A 16,578-nucleotide genomic window follows, 5' to 3' on the forward strand; every position below is an offset into this window, starting at 1 on the left:
TGGAGAAAAACCAAAATCTCTATAGTCAGCTAACCTAAAATCTAGACTATTTGCTATGGCTATTTTAAAATAGCTGTTCAGTGCTACTATAACTTCTTTTGGAACTATGCAATTTATTTCTAAAAGTATTAGGTTTAAAAGCTAGAAAACAAGACCATGAACATCACTGTTAAGCATTAAAACCTGGCAAGAATTGCAGTAAATACACACTTAAAATCTGGATGTAAAAAGTGTATCTTGTGGATCTGCACAACAAAGTCTCTTAGTTAAATGAAGTTTTCAAGTATACGGCAACGATACGCAAAAGTACAACTATAAAATAAAAAATTTAGTCACAATTTATGCTTCATTTCATTACTTATAGATAACTTCACAATGTCTTCCTTTAGAATTATTTTTAAAGCTTTTCATCATCCCCGAAAGAAAAAACCTATTTCTATATTGCAGTTATAAATGTGTCTCAATTAATAAATGCAAGGAAATAGTGAATAATATATTTTAAAAGCTGAACCAAGCAGATTTGTTAGTCTATTCATTAGTCTATAAACTCTCATTACTCAAAAAGGTCAAGCAACAATGTTTACTAAGTTTTATATGTAATTTCAAGTTTAAAATACAGAAAAATAGTTCTACTACTTTTCCTTAAATTACCATCTTAATTTATTTTAAATTAACACTAGGAAGTTTCTGATAGATATATATTGACAGTTAATAAAGTTTAGAAAGATTTGGTGTTTTTGGAGAAATACTCTAAGTTTCAGTCTTGTTTAAAAGCAGATATACTGGATACGTAAGATTTCAAACTGTTTTGGTCTGCATATATGGAGCAAGCACTAATTATCATACTTCTCCAGATTTCACAGGAACAGTTCTTAGCAGTGACAATACTTAAAGTCACAAGAGCAAACTGAGAATATGTGCAAATACAAATTTGCAGTAAATTAGTAGAACACCAACCACGTTATTCATTAATCTCATCAAGAACTTGCCAATTTTGACCGCTCCATCATTTCACTGCATGTAATCACTTCTCTGAATAGACAGTCCCTCCAAAAGAATGCCAAATATTTTTTGAACATAAAATTCCTCTTTTGTATCAGATAATTTCCAAAGTATCATCTTTCCCTGATTTTTGTTTTTCTTAACTTGTACATCTTATTTTTTTTCCCATGTACAGACAAAGTAATAAAATAAAGATACACCTTGGCGGGGGGGCAGGGAAAGCTGTTCGGAAGCAAAATATGTGGGATTTTTTACTTCCTAATATTGCTTACTCCTTTTTACCAGTAGTTGTCACTGATTAATAGTGCTTGAGTAACATGTACAGTCCCAAAGAAAAAAAATTACATTACAGAAGCCTTTTTCCTTCAGATCCCTACCTCCCATGTTAATTGCTCCACGAGGACCCATATCACCCATTCTCATTTCCTGTTCTCTCTGAAAGTAAACATAGTTTTCATGATCAACCTATCATTCTTAGAACTTAAAACATTCCCATTTACTCCATAAAAATAAAAACGTTAAAATTTTCAAAAGTTTCCATCGATTAAAAATAGTACAAGGAACGAAGTTAACTATACTCTCTTGTTTTTATAATATCAAATGGATTAGGAAGTTCAATATAGCAATGCTGTACATTTTTGTGTGTTAAAGATTAAATATCACAAGTTTAATTCATCATATGCAGCAGTCTAAAGCTCCCAAATAGTTATGCGATCAACTTTAAATAATCCATCTTCACGCAGTGTTTTTCACTAATAAGTATATTTACAATTTAACTGTAAATAAAAAAGTCTTATTACAGTATTGCCTAAAGGCCGTGGTTCAATAATAGTCAATCTGGCTTCATGATTCAAAAATGTTTGTGTTGACTGGAAACCAAGCTCTGATGTGTTATATTATGGCATATAAACTCAATCTGCCAGATCATCTTTTTTCCAATAGTTTTGACTTAACCTGGTGGCAGAACATGTTCTGATAAATGATACTATGCTATTGATATGCTAGTTCAGATACCGACCATGCTTTTGAAACCAGCATAAAACTGTAGTATATTAGCAGAAACTATAACATGCATTTATACTAAACGGACAAGTAAGTCAAAGTGATCCAGATTCAATTGACGCTCAGTCACCCAACAGCAGAAGAGTTCTGACATTGCTAACCATGAACCACGGCCTGCTGTGAAACAATACTCAAAGGATAGTACCCAGTGGCAAAAAATGATCACTTAAAGGAAAACAAATTATACTATCAGAGATAATTTCAACGATTGCAGTATTACTCATTACATCAAAAGGATTAAATAGAAACAAATTCACAGTTCAAAACAAAAGCTAAAGAAACTCTTCTCCTTAATTAAAAATCTTCTCCTTAATTGAAAATTTTCTCCTTAATTTTTTACAAGAATGGTAACGTATTCTGCTTGAGCAAACACACGTGTGCTAAGAATAAGCATATGCAAAACAATTTACCTCATTTTGAACATCATTCCACTTACGATTTAAGAGCATAAGTACAGATGCACTTTGAAAACAAATCCATATACTAGGCAACTAATCAGTTTATAATCAACTTTTACATGGAAATATTAATAAAACCAAAATACATTCACAGGATTATTACAGGTTCACAAAACTCCACTTTGGTCAATCATATTTGGGATGCCAAACATGAGTCTTCTATCTCCACACACTTCAAGTGGCAGACACCATTGTTTGACAGAACAGAATCAATAATTTTGTAAAAATATCCTGTTATGGGAAATTGCCATAAGATATACGACAAAAAGCTCTCAAGTTAACAACTTTGTTTCTAGTAGCTCATATTAACCTAGAAAATGTACTTAACATAAGAAGATTACACACTATTTTCAACAGAATATGACTTAGTGTGGAGAGGAAAAATAAGGCCTGGTATCTAAGAGATAGATGCAGATATTAAGGTCCAGCTACGAAAGGCCATTGATGGAAGACTAAGGAGGATCACTTCTTTTGACCCTAGAACCCATGTTAAAAATTTCTAACAGAGCATGCAACTACTTGGACAGACCTTTCACAGTAACATCCATTGGCATTTTAAGTAAAATCAGCACCCCCACTAGGATCGATCAAACCATAAAGTGATAGCAACGTCATGAAATCAGATACAACTTTGTTGATATTAGTCTGCTTGTACACCTCAGCCCTGACATGAGGAAGCAAAAAGGAAAGTGGTATATCATCCCTAATAACAATCCCTAGCCCAAACTGACAGAAAACCACCATGGTTATCAATTTATATTCGTTAGATTGTGTGTGCACATATACAGGTATATGTGCACATGCAACAGGACATGCCACAAACAGTTGTGAGATACTCTTTAGCTACAAGGTAAAGTATCAGATTTTGCATTAGTGCACATAATTTACTTGATTCATGTCAGATTCAACTGCAAGTTGGTTAGTGTTTGGTCTTTTTTTAATATGACAAGTGCCATATAAGGCAGGGCCAAGTACAACACTGGTTAGCTAAGGATGTTAAGTACCAAGCTATAAAGCTGCACTAGCTTGCTCTGTAAAGCTTTAATGTACACTTTCCTTAAAAAGCACATTACCACCCAGCAATAAACCATTTTTTCTCAGCCTGAAATGTTACCAGTCTTCAGTTAACCACAAGTACAGCAAGACAGGTAGAACTTGCAATTTTTACTTTTTTTTTTGTCTAGTCTAACATTTGTAACAAAACCCATGAATTAATTATTTGTCATTTTTGTAGCTTTAACTTTGGTGTTGAATTAGTACAGTATAAAAAGTATTTCAGCAACAAAATCAAGATCCATAAATGTACCTTATGATCTCTGCTGCCCATTAGCTTATCAATGTGCCTGCAAGAATTATTATTATTATTCCTACTGTTGCATGTTCATAACTTATCATGGTTCCTTGAATTTTCAGCACAGGAAAACTCTTCTGTACTGTTAAACACAGAATTCACAAATTTTCTGTCAGAGAAAATACCCAATTTCAAATGTTAACTGATAGTATGTATCATTATGTCATTAAATGCTCGACATACCAGCAACTTGTATTTGCAGGAGTCCAGACGATAACAAAAATTTAGTCCTATCACACACAAATCATGTCCTAGACAACTCTTTACTATGTGAGCATAAACATGTTATTGCAAGTAAGTTAGGTCAACTAGTCCATGGGTTTTGCCCAAAAGATGACAGAGAAAGAAGTACCAACAGGCAGTTTGACAGAGTAGCTGAACCAGTACTGGTTGGTAATTACAGCCCACCTGAGAGCTTCACTTTTGGATAATCAAGCCCTTTGCAGAACTCAACAATGAGAGTGTTACCTTCTCAGAGCTTCTTTTCCTCACTATATGACTGCCCTTTCTTCAGTTGAGTAGTAGCTGTATCAGTCCCTTCCCAAAAGCCACCCATAACTACCCATAAGAGGGAGTTAAAACTGAGCAGCAAGAGAGCAGGGTTTAAACTCTTAATAGAGAAATATGTGGCGATTAAGAACCTCTGAAGTCACCTGGTACCTGGGAAAACAACTTTAATTGGAAGAGAACAAGAAAAACGGATGATATGCAATACAGGGGGAAAAGAAAGCCATAAGACAAAGAACATGTAGGAAAGTGTGTGGTAATTTTTGAGAAGGTCAGGAAAAACAAACAAACAAACAAAAAAAAACCCCAAACAAAAAAACACCAAAAAATGTCCTATAGTAAAAGCACTGTTTACACAACTCAGAAGAAAGCTTTCCAAATTCCTTCTGTTGCAGGATTCTTATATAATACTTCAGAACTCATTAATGCAAACAATCCTCCAATTTATCTGAGCAATTTGCTTTTAGAAAAATTGCTATGATGGCAAATACAGAATTATACTTGCTAATTGCTTTAGATACAAGCATGAAAAATTGTATTCCCTCACAATTCCAACTCATTTTAATGTCAATTGTAAAAAGCAGATCTATACAAAAATACTGAATTCAGTTTTCAAATTATACATTTTACATTTCATACAGTATGGATTCTCCCCCTTTTACAAGTATTAGAAACCAGGTCTCTCTAGTATTTGAGGTGTATCATGCACAATGCTCTTATACCTTAAACACCACTGATACAGCAGTGTAAGTACACAGAGAACTGCCAAGATGATTCTTCTCAGTTTTTTAAATGTATTAGTTTTTTGCTAAATTCATTCTACAAAACCATGAAACCAAATGTTTTGAAAAGAAACCTAAGAATTGATACAAGAGAATGTATCAGATGCAAATCCCTTCTCACACCAAAAGTAAAAATACAAATAGTCATAAAACTGACCTTTTTTAATAGACAAAGCAATACTACTTTTTTTCCTAAGAAACAGGCTTTGCAATTGCAGCACCCCAGAGAAAATTAAAAATCTTATCTCCAAATGATGCAACAGTCATGGTAACAAAGCTATCCAAAAATTATGGTATGAAATAAATATAGTATGGAATATTTTAGAACAGCAAAAAGCAAGATACCAATGAAATATTAAGATAACAGATCACACAGTTTACAAGTGTTTGTAGCCACAAGATACACTTCTCAATTAATACGGGACTATTTACTCACCTTTCAGCTAAGGAATGGTGACCACAGTACTGCCAAGACATGGCATCCAAAAAATGCCTTAGCAAAAAAAGAACACTTACCCTACAAACTTGCACGGAGTAGTTTAATTAGCACTTTATCTAGGCTGAGTATTTAGAGCAAAATGTAATTCACAGTGCTGTTGATTCTCACTTGTTTTCATTAACATGGAAACGAAATTTGAGTCTCTATCAGACTTCATATCTGTCAAAACAGGTATGACATTTCTGTACCTCTTACTAGAATTCCTTACTCCCTTCTAGTGTGGTTTATTTTATTAAGTTCTTTCTAGAAAAGAAAAATTATTTCTGAAGACCTCTTTAGGAGGTAGAATGCCCATAAACCTTACACAAATTGTAATTTACTGAAAGATACCTATATTTTAATGACAGAAATCATAAAAGTTATTAGAATTGCTAGTTGGCAATCAAAACTAGAATTTGGAGGATAGTTTTGATTGTGCATTATTTGTCTTTTCCTCAGAATGTCTATTTCACTCCAGTGACTAGTTCACTGGAAGCTAAGCTGCCACCAAGAAGTTAAAGTGGTGGCATCTCCTCTTCCATCCACCCTTCTTGTCACCTTTCCCTCTTTAACTTGTCCTTCAATTAAGATTTGTATGTAAGATCCAAAAGTTACAATATCCCCAAACAGTTCAGTTTATTCCATCACATACAGTAACAGTAATTTTAAATTAAAACCACTGATCTTTCAAAATCCAAGATTTCTGTGTAATCCTGAGCACTGCAGTCTACATGCAGAGCTGATCCCTCCTCTGAGCTGGGCATCATACGAGATGATTCCAGAGATGTCTTCCAGCCTTAAGGACTCAAAAACTCTATGAACTGAGTGATAGCTCCCACCCAGGAGTTTGGAAAAACATAAGCTCTCTTACCTCGCAGAAAGCAGAACAAACATATTAAACTAGGTAACAACTAAAGTAAATGTAGCTGTAAAACATATAGCATACAGTAAACTACAGAGCTCTGTTTTTAAATAGGAAGCCTAATGAAAAGAATCTTCACTAGGTTTAATAGCTGTCAACTATTCAATCAGGACTCAACCTCCAAGAAAAACATCCTAAGAGGGCTAAGGAGATAAAGGAAATTTACTCCTTAGTGACTCAAGTCATCAAAAGAACTGATGGAGACGACTCACTAAGTTACAACATAAGCATAAAAAAATCTATCACATTGATAAAACCACAAATACACACTACATGACATACACACAGATACATATATTCCAGTAAATGCTACAAATTGGAAAGAGATCCCTAATGGTAGTAACAATTATAATTAGAGCTGTTGACAATAAAAAAAAAAAATCTGATTTTCCCTTACAGAAAAAAAAATATATTAGTCCAGTGCAATAATTATTTCCATTATTTCAATAAGATTGCAAAGGAAGCATCAATTTTATTAAGACAGGGAAATTTCTCTTAAAACTAATTAACAGCAAAAGTATAGGAATGTATTTGAGAAAAACCTCCATGCATTACATCTTCACTTTCTGCTTTTAGTTCTGAGTACAGAAAGTCTCCTACTTCTGTGAGGCCTCATTTTCCTCCTGCATCAGTTGCTGAGGATAGTCCTCAGCATCTAAATCCCACAGAAAAAAAAACTCCTAACCAAACAAATGTCGTTAAACTACTCAAAATATTGACTATTCTAAGCTGAAGTTATTCTTTAAAAATACAAAAAAATATTATACCTTGAACCATGTTTTAAAATCACAGGTGTATTTTAATAAAAACTAATACTAAATTCATATTAATGTGCAAAACAGCCACCACAACATATTAAAATCATCAGTCAATATACCCTGTAACATATACTAGTGTATTTTACACAGATTAATAAAGAATTGGGTAGAAGAGTACTCCATTATATAACTTCATTAACTACTGAAAAGCCTCTCAGCATATCACCTGACACTAACACTGTAAAAGACAGAAATGGATTGCAGTTTTGTGTGTGATAGAGAGCACACACACACTCAACATTCCTATTTTACAGATTTAGAAGAAATCATTTTCAAAAAGTTACATTTTCTCTCACATTCACCTTAAGACCAGCCATTTCTGATCTTTAGAAAATGGAAGACAGTTCAGGATCTTTGTTTAGGCAAAGCTACCTTCTACTTGCCAAAACACACAACTTGCTGGGGTTTGTTTTTTTTTTTTGACAATATGGTGCTGAACAACTGTGAACCTCCCGGTAAGCTTTGGTTTTGCCATTCTCCTACAGTTGGATGTAAAACCCAATCTGAAGTAAAGCCGACTTCTTTTCAATACATTAATCCTCACGTGATGTTTCAGTCAGGTCTACACTGACAGTTTTGGAAAAGGAAGCAGTTTAACTGCACTAATACTACTCACATTACAAAGACTTTTAGGGGATACCTCACTAATCAGCAACATTTAACAATCTCCTGAAAGAAAATACTATTTAAAACACAACAGCCAGCCACTAGGCTAATATTTTAAAGCGGTAAGCCCACCTAGAGGCCCCTCAAATTTGTAAGCATCAAGGCGACTGAAGGATTCCAGAAACTGAAACACATTTTTACTGAACAGTATAATGTAAATCTCATTGTACAAGTTGGCACTCATCTATAGCAGGTGCCAAGTCCTATTAACACAATCTGATTACAAGTGTTGAAAATGTTAAAGAATGAACAATCATTACATTACTATTATTCTCAAAATATGTTACTGCAAGAAATATTTTTTCTTAAGATTAGTTTCAATGTGATTTGTAAAATTCTTAAGTTTTCCTCAAAATCTAAACTGAAGGACAGCCAAGTCTCTCTTCGTAAGAGATGCTCCAGACCCCTAATCATCCTTGTGGCCTCTGCTGGACCCTTTCCAGTAGCAACTTGTCTTTCTTGAACTGTGGAGACCAGAATTGAGCACAACACTCCAAATGCGGCCTCACTAGGGCCAAGTACAACTCAAAAGTTTCAGTCGACTGCAAGTGGCTAATACCTTAGAGTGAAATCCATCTGCAGTAAAAAGTCACTTTCATAAAACTGTTCAAAAACTGTGAGGTTTGTTTGTTGTTTTTTTCTAAGTTGAAGTTTGGGATAGAAAGTAAACTAGATTGGGAAAACAGTCCAAAATATCTGCAACTCTCAAACTGTTAAACATGAGAATTGCAATCTTGTACAGTAAATAGACAAAAGCCATTAACTAGAATAAAAGCACAAATAACTCTATTTTCATTCAAAAGCTTATGTGCCTTTTAAAGACTTTTTATAACATAAGCTGCAGCAGCTTTGTTTTTACAGAACTCATACTTTCAGAATGCTGTATTACAGGTCAAAAATTCAAATTACAATCTAACTTGTTAATAAAAAGAAAATAGTCTAAAATAAGTCAAGATTTACCACAGAACCTAGTTTGTTGATTATAGAACTTGGTCCCATATTGAAATTTGTGTCTTTCCTGCTTCATTATTTTGTCTTGCAGTTACTTGCTCCTTCTCTGAACTTTAATACTGCATTTAAACCACTGCATTAATATATCATTATTTCTGAGCTTTTCTCCCACCTCTCCCATTTCCATTTGCTGTAATACAGTAAAATATTGTATATACAGTGTCTACAAAATAAAACTGACAAAAAAAGTATCTCACTTTCTCATAACCTGTGGAAAATGTTATCCACCACACAAAAAGATTAACTGTATACAGAAGGCAGAATCAGGCCCCAAACAAACTGCATATATTCAGTAGCTAGGAAAAAAAATCCAAGTATTTTAATTCCATGCCTCTACTTAATCACCTTCAAATCATTTACATCCAGGTAAAGGAAAATCCTACCATGTCCCCTCACTGTTTATGAAGCACTCTCAGAGGATGTAACTGCGAAGAAGGATGCTTTTTCCAAATACCTTTGCTGTTGATTATTTGAGAGAAAAACAGAAACACATATTCTGTCAAATTTTACACTTGATATAACAGCTAACAGTCACAAGAAAGGTCAAAATCTTCTTGTCAAATATTTTAAGGCAAAATTCAGAAATAATTTTTCACAAGACAAACGTGCTTAGAAGGTAACCACTTTTAACAGATCTGGAAATCCTTTGAAAAATAAGAGAGAAGAATATATTAATTCTCTTAATAGCAACTTTCTCATTACAACATTCTGTCAATTAATGTGGTTCTGCTGGAGCTAAGAGCCACCTTAGATCCATGGAACCAACATATGAAAACAATTTCTCCCATTTCTGTCAGCTTTATTTTTTTCAATGACAGTAAAGAAATTAAATACAGATCAAGAACTGAACATAACACAAGTATTTTTTCAAAGGCATTTTACTGTTTACTTACCCATAAAACTACTCTCTGGAAGAAATGTCCATCATATCACCAAGTTCCCAACTCAGACATGTAATACACTTACGCTACATTCACAATATGTTCACAACTTCACGGGCATATTAGAGAATTTTATGCTGCATCTTAGAATTATTCTGGTTTTATTTGAGCTAAAGAAATGTCATGAGAACAGGTAAGTATCAAAACAGACTTCCATGGGAGCATTTCTTACTTTCACAGAATAGACTGCAAATGATTTAAGATGCACTCCATAATTTCCCCTGGTGGGTGAGGATTTGAAGGGCTGCTTAACTGATAACAAAGACTGGGCTAACTGTACCATCATGCACAAATGCACTAAAATACTTAAATGAAAATCAGGTGTCATAAAAGAATGCTGCATTTTAGATTTCCCAAATGTTAAGTTTTCCTTGCACAAAAAACAAATCCATACAAATATTAAAAAAGAGTGAACACTGGATTGGTTCAAAACAACCACCTTCCCCAAATGATTCAAAGATGAGATGTAGTGAAAGTCCTCAATGTTTACTTAGAAGAAAAATTAATCACCTAAGAATATCCTTTATCATGAAGTATTTCTGTAAAAATCTTACCTACTTTTTAATTGAAGTGTCAGTGATAACACAGCAAAATCAACTTAAAACACTTTAAAAGTAGCACTACTTATAGTCACAGTGCACTAAATCTGACTCTTTGCCAGACTTCTGTATTAACAATTTTTCCTCACCAAGCAGATACTAGATACGCTGACTAAATTATAACAAAAAATCCAGTCCACTTGTAGTTGCTATCCTGTAACTCATCTGAGTTCCCAAGTAAGAGAACATGCAAGTATTTGCCAAAAGGAAGCTGAAAGCCGAAGTTTTTTAATGCTACAAAGAGGTCCTGTAGGAGAAACTTCTAACAAGCAAACACTCTCTTTTATATAGTTACATACGTTGCTTACAACCAGAATAGTTCAGTTTAAGATTTTTCCAATAAACTTTTGGCCTGTCCACAAATACAGCACATAAAACATAGAAAAACATGAACAGAGAAGCATAAATGAAACTTTCTGGCATGAAACCAGGCTCCATAATTTTCCAGCTAGTAGTTTTTACAACCTGTAGGCCAGTTACTGTAAAACTGAAGCAACATGAGGTAGACTTGAATAAAGATAGATCTTCATTCATTTATTCATTTGAATAAATGAAGATCTGACTGAGGAAAACAATACACTGTACCAGGCAATTCTAGTATTTGCAAAGTTTAAGAAAGTGGTCATCTAAACAAATCCAAAAATATTAAGAAACATTGCTTTCTAGTTAAATACCCTAACTCAAGTCCACACACAGTAACTCTTCAGCTACAGTGTCTGCTTTCATCAAAAGATATCCAACAAAGACTAGTATTTATTTATGTAGTATAGACCCAAAGGTCAGAATCATGTTAGGGACACAATGGGGATCACAATCATTAGGGACAAACAAAAACAGCTGGATCTTACCTAAACATAAAAGTTCCCCTATAGTTAAACAAATGTTTAATAATTCAGAAAGAGTGGGGGAAATGAATGAGAAGACTCGATAAGTAAATAATACTTAGAAAGTTATAAAAACCAGCACCATGTACAGAAGAGAAACAAAGCCTGAAGAATCTAATTCCATGTCTTTTTTGGATCTTTTATGTTAATATGTTTAGAAGAGACAACTACAAGCTATCGTGCCAAAAAAAAGATACACAAAACTGCATTCAGGAACTCTACTAAAAGCAGTGTGCTTTGTGCCACGTATAAAACAAAACTAACACAAACACTTTTTCATCCTACACAATTCTAGGCCTAAATTAGTGAGCCAGTAGCCATTTTAGGAAATTATAATGGCGACAAATTTTTTTAGTAGGGCCTGTTGTGACATGACAAGGGGTAATGGCTTTAAACTAAAAGTGAGTATATTCACACTAGAGACGTAAGGAAGAATTTTTTTTACAATGAGGGTGATGAAACACTGGAACAGGTTGCCCAGACAGACAGTGGATGCTCCATCCCTGGAAACATTAAAGATCAGGTTGGACGTGGCTCTGAGCAACCTGATGTAGTTGAAGATGTCGCTCCTCATTGCAAGTGGGTTGGACTAGATGGCCTTTAAAGGTCTCTTCCAAACCAAACCTATGTTTCTAAGATAACGTTCAGGAAAACTCATCTTTAAATGGCAAACTTTAAATATATTTAATTGACTCTTTAAGTGTTAGTTTCTATAGAACTCCCCATCTGAACAGTTACAAAACAGCTCTACCAAAACCGATCTTTTTACCAAAAATCACTACATATTAAAAATGCTAATAAATCTAACACCTAATCTCTGGAAAATTAAAGTGTACTTGATGGAAGACAGAAGTATCAGATTTAAAATCCATTTTCTTCAGGTAAGACACAAGAAGGGCACTAGTTCTGGTAATGAGATGAACTTATTCTCACAAAAAGGCCTATGAAATATTCAGGAGAAAAATTATAAATATTTTAATTAAAAAAACCTTTAGCTGGTATCAATAGACAAGGAACTGCACTAAGACAAGCTAATTTCTATGTCTCAGTTTACTTCATTATCATTATTAAAATTTTCTGCTCTATGAGAGCTACTGAAGCAAAACGTGAGAGGTGAAGCAAAAGGTCACACAAAAAAAATACTCAGAAGGTACTATCTGTAAGAGACAAACCAGATCTATAAACAAGCTTTCCTCACACTACGCAACAGACCCTTTAACAGGTTTCCTCACACCAAAAAATACTATTTCACTTATTGCTTCTTGGGTGTTTTCCTCTTTCTTTAAACATAGACCCTTTGAATAAAGACAGACTTTTCTAACTGGAGGAACTTATTTTGGTTGCAATTCTCAATGCCACCAAGTAAGATCTCAGGATTCAGACAGGTGGGTGAGTCCAAAATAGGTACCAAGTAGACAACTGAAACTGAGAGTTAGTTTCTTCTTAGTCTGGGTAAATACGTGTACAAACTCCAAGTCAAACTTAACTGCAGTAGCTGAGGAAGAAAAAATGAAAATTATTAAGGCAAACATTAATTTTAGCTTCTTCAAAATATCTATGGCATTTATCAAACAAATTACAAAAGCCTCATTCTTACTTGTCAGAATATAAAAAACTGAAGAACTCCATATCTGAGGAACTTAAGTTGGATAGGCAATTTTTTTTAAATTGTGAGCAGTAATAATTTTTGGAAATAATATTAAAATATAGAATATAGACTTAGTAAATCTGCGCTTTAAGAGATTTTATCATTTTATGATAAAATCATTTTATGATAAAATCATTTATCATTTTATGATAAAATTGTTATGAAACAGGGAAAAGCCAAGTATGCAAACAGAGTATTTTACAAACAAGCATACCAGATGCATTTGAGGTCTTTCTATTAATAATTGAACAAAAATGGCATCTGCTAAAGCTGAGGCCTCATTAAACACCAAGACTGACAAAGACAGATGACATTTTGCCATTACATATGAAATATCTGAAACATCTGAAAGGCCTTTAGTTTCTTGATCATCAGTCTTACTCAGGGAAAATAACATTATAAACAAAACTAGATAATCTAGAGAACACAGAAGAAAAATTCCTTATCAATTACTGTAGAAGAGAACAAATCTGGAAATGCTTAAAAGCATACTGCAACACCTAATTTCATGCTAGAGGTTTATGCACATTTGATAGCACATGAAGGTACAAAAATTACTTATGAATAGTCACTTGTTCTGTTTGCAAGTTCACATGAAGTACATATTAGTATTTTCTAAAGCACTTTGTGCAAACACTAGAAAACGACTGCAACAGAGTAAAAGATTAGTCTAAATATAGCACAAAAAATTTATCATATCACCTAAATACTCACAGTTCATACATACAGAAATACAAAATTATAAATTAAACATTGTAACAATTATTTGCTCGAATTTGCTCCAAGTAATTACTGAAAAAATTACTTTAAGCAGCATCCTTGAGACACAAAAACTTAATCTAGAAAGTCAATTATGAACCATCCTAAAATGGTCATAGAATACTTACAACCCAAAGATATCTTATTCCACAAATAGCTTCAGTTTATGTATATAAGCTCATAATATGCCACAAAAAGATGGCTGAAGTTCTGCATTGTTTTCATGCAGTGTCTTTGCATACTAAAAGCAGATGATAGTTAAAATAATTTTTCCTACCTGACAATGTAATTAAAGGCTGAAAATAATGTATGTAGTTTCTGAAAATAATATGAATTGAATATTTTAAGGCCTGTTAAGAAAGTATTATTCTTGCCTAAAGGAACAAATTTAGCATCCAAAACACAAAGGAATAGAAGAAACGCATGATTTAAGAATTGCTCCACTGGTGTATATCACTGCACTCCTGCAAAAATAAAAATAATTTAATGCTACTGCCAAAACTAGAACCACCCACAAAACCACAAACTGCATATTTATAAACTGCTTGCTCAAAGGCCTATAGCAAGTTGCTTTAGGCACAGGAAGAAACTTGATCACTGAAGTAAAACCACTGCCAAGAAAAGCAGGAATGTTTTGTCAGGTTGGTGTTTTTTAGTTCTATGTTTAATGATCTGCCTTTCTCCAAGCTTGTTTTACCTTAAAAGGCTTTTAAAGTGTCAAACATGAGCTACTGCTTCCACAAGTATGTATGCTGGATTGCAGTAAGAAGGTAATTCATGTCTCTCTCTATAAAAAAGAGCTTTTATAAAGCATCAAGAAACAAAGACTTTATTTATACAACCTCTCAAAACTTCACCAGCATCAGCCTCACTAAGTATACTAAGCTGTCAAGATAAAATAACCAACATTATTAGAAAACAGATCAAATTTGAAAAGATCCTTGGAAATTTTTTATTAATTTCACTGGGCATCTGCCTTAGTCTAGAGTAAGGTAGGAAATGATTCTGTGAACAATTCAAACTGCTTACACTACTAGAGCTTTTGAGCATAACACTATCAGAAGACGGGATAAAAATACAGTTCCATTCACCTGAGAGGCACAAAGTGCAAAAAACTACTCCTGAATTAGAGAAGTCCAAGGAAATCTGACAGCCTTGTTTCAAACATGTCTAATGGCTTAACTTGCAAGTTAACGTAGAGGTGAGGGATAAGACACGTCTCAGTAGGCTCCAAACAGTAAGAAATGGAAAGCTACATTTATAAATGCTCCAAAGAAGGACAAAACTCTTAGAAGAAAAACTAAATATGGTGGGAATATGAAGCTATGAACTTCACTCTTGTTTTGCAATGTGCTTTTTTACTCCCTTGCCCTCATCTGTCTTACAGCTTTTGATACAAGTCCACTACAATCTCCACTGCTGAAGCAATCTCCACTGCTTTCGTGGCTGCCACTTTATGCCGATACTTACACAACACACTTGAGCAGCAGTGCTCCTGCAAGAAAAACTGAAGAAAAGCAAAACATCTACAAATAATTCCTGAAAAGACTATGAGATTAAAAAGAAAAGTATTTAATATATGAAGTCTTACATGAAAGAACACGAAGCATTCAGAAGTTGAAACTCATTTCACAGGAATCAGTTCCTTACGTATGCAAGTTACACTTTGAAAAAGAGGAATTTCCACGGAGGGAAGAGGGCAAGGACATCCAAAAATCTTTAAACTATCAGGAAGATGACCTGTAAGTTTTTATTGCAACTATTGTTTCATCAACTACAATAATCACCTATTTCACACTGTTACTACAGAATTAAATCTGTACATCATAAAACTAAGACTACAACTCCTACATATCGTAGATACATGAAAACTATTTTAATATACTAAATCCACATCACTCTAAGCTGGTGACATGAATAAAAGTATTTCCTGACACTGGAATTATTTGGTAAAAAGGTTCCAACTGAGATTTAACAGTGTAAATCTAAGCAAGTGATTCGCAACTGGATAGTAACCACTGCATGTTTGAACAATTAATGTATTAACCAGCACTCAGAAGTACTTTTTTTTAAAAAGTACTTGTGCTGTTGAAAAATACAATATTGTTTTCAATCACCATCAGCAAGATCCTCTTTCAGACAGAGGAATGTACACAAAATAAAAATTACCAAAATACTACAGGAAAACAAATTTCCCAATTAAGATACCAGGAAATTAGAACGCATATATATTGAGATATAACAACAGATTTTAACTAACCGACTTTTAGAAAGCAAGGGAAAATCTCTAAGCAATATGGAAGTGTTTATCAATAACTTATCTAGAACCAGATTAGTAAATTCTTTAGGCATCACTAGGCTGCCCATTAGACTAACAATCAATGCAATCAAATTTCTAGTGTACATCAACAGAAACAAGAATGCTTCAGGAAAAGAAATCCCCCCACAGAAAATATTTTTATCATCTGTAACTAAACAAAGTAACTGGACACTGCATTAAACTTGATTACAAGATGCTTTTCAAAAGCAGTTATACTTAAAAGAATCAAAGTTTAATGACTTAGGGAAAAGATAGAGATAGAAACTTTCAACAGGAAAGTGTAACGCTGCAGCCCTATATGAGAGATTCCATTTCTGGTTGTCGCACTTACCATTTATCTTCCTCTTTTAGACTGAACAGTAAAAAGGGA

General features: G+C 33.7%; 1 protein-coding gene across 1 annotated transcript in view; it reads right to left on the minus strand.

The window, feature by feature from the left end:
- The window catches only part of PSPC1 (paraspeckle component 1), a 42,974-nt gene that overhangs the window by 11,658 nt on the left and 14,738 nt on the right, over positions 1-16,578 (minus strand). Inside the window, 1 exon segment of the mRNA XM_018071054.2 lies at positions 1,380-1,437. Coding sequence (XP_017926543.2) covers positions 1,380-1,437 — 58 coding nt within the window.

The sequence above is a fragment of the Manacus vitellinus genome, unplaced genomic scaffold, assembly GCF_001715985.3.
Source record: "Manacus vitellinus isolate BGI_N305 unplaced genomic scaffold, ASM171598v3 scaffold_2_pilon, whole genome shotgun sequence".
NCBI classification, from domain to species: Eukaryota; Metazoa; Chordata; class Aves; order Passeriformes; family Pipridae; genus Manacus; species Manacus vitellinus.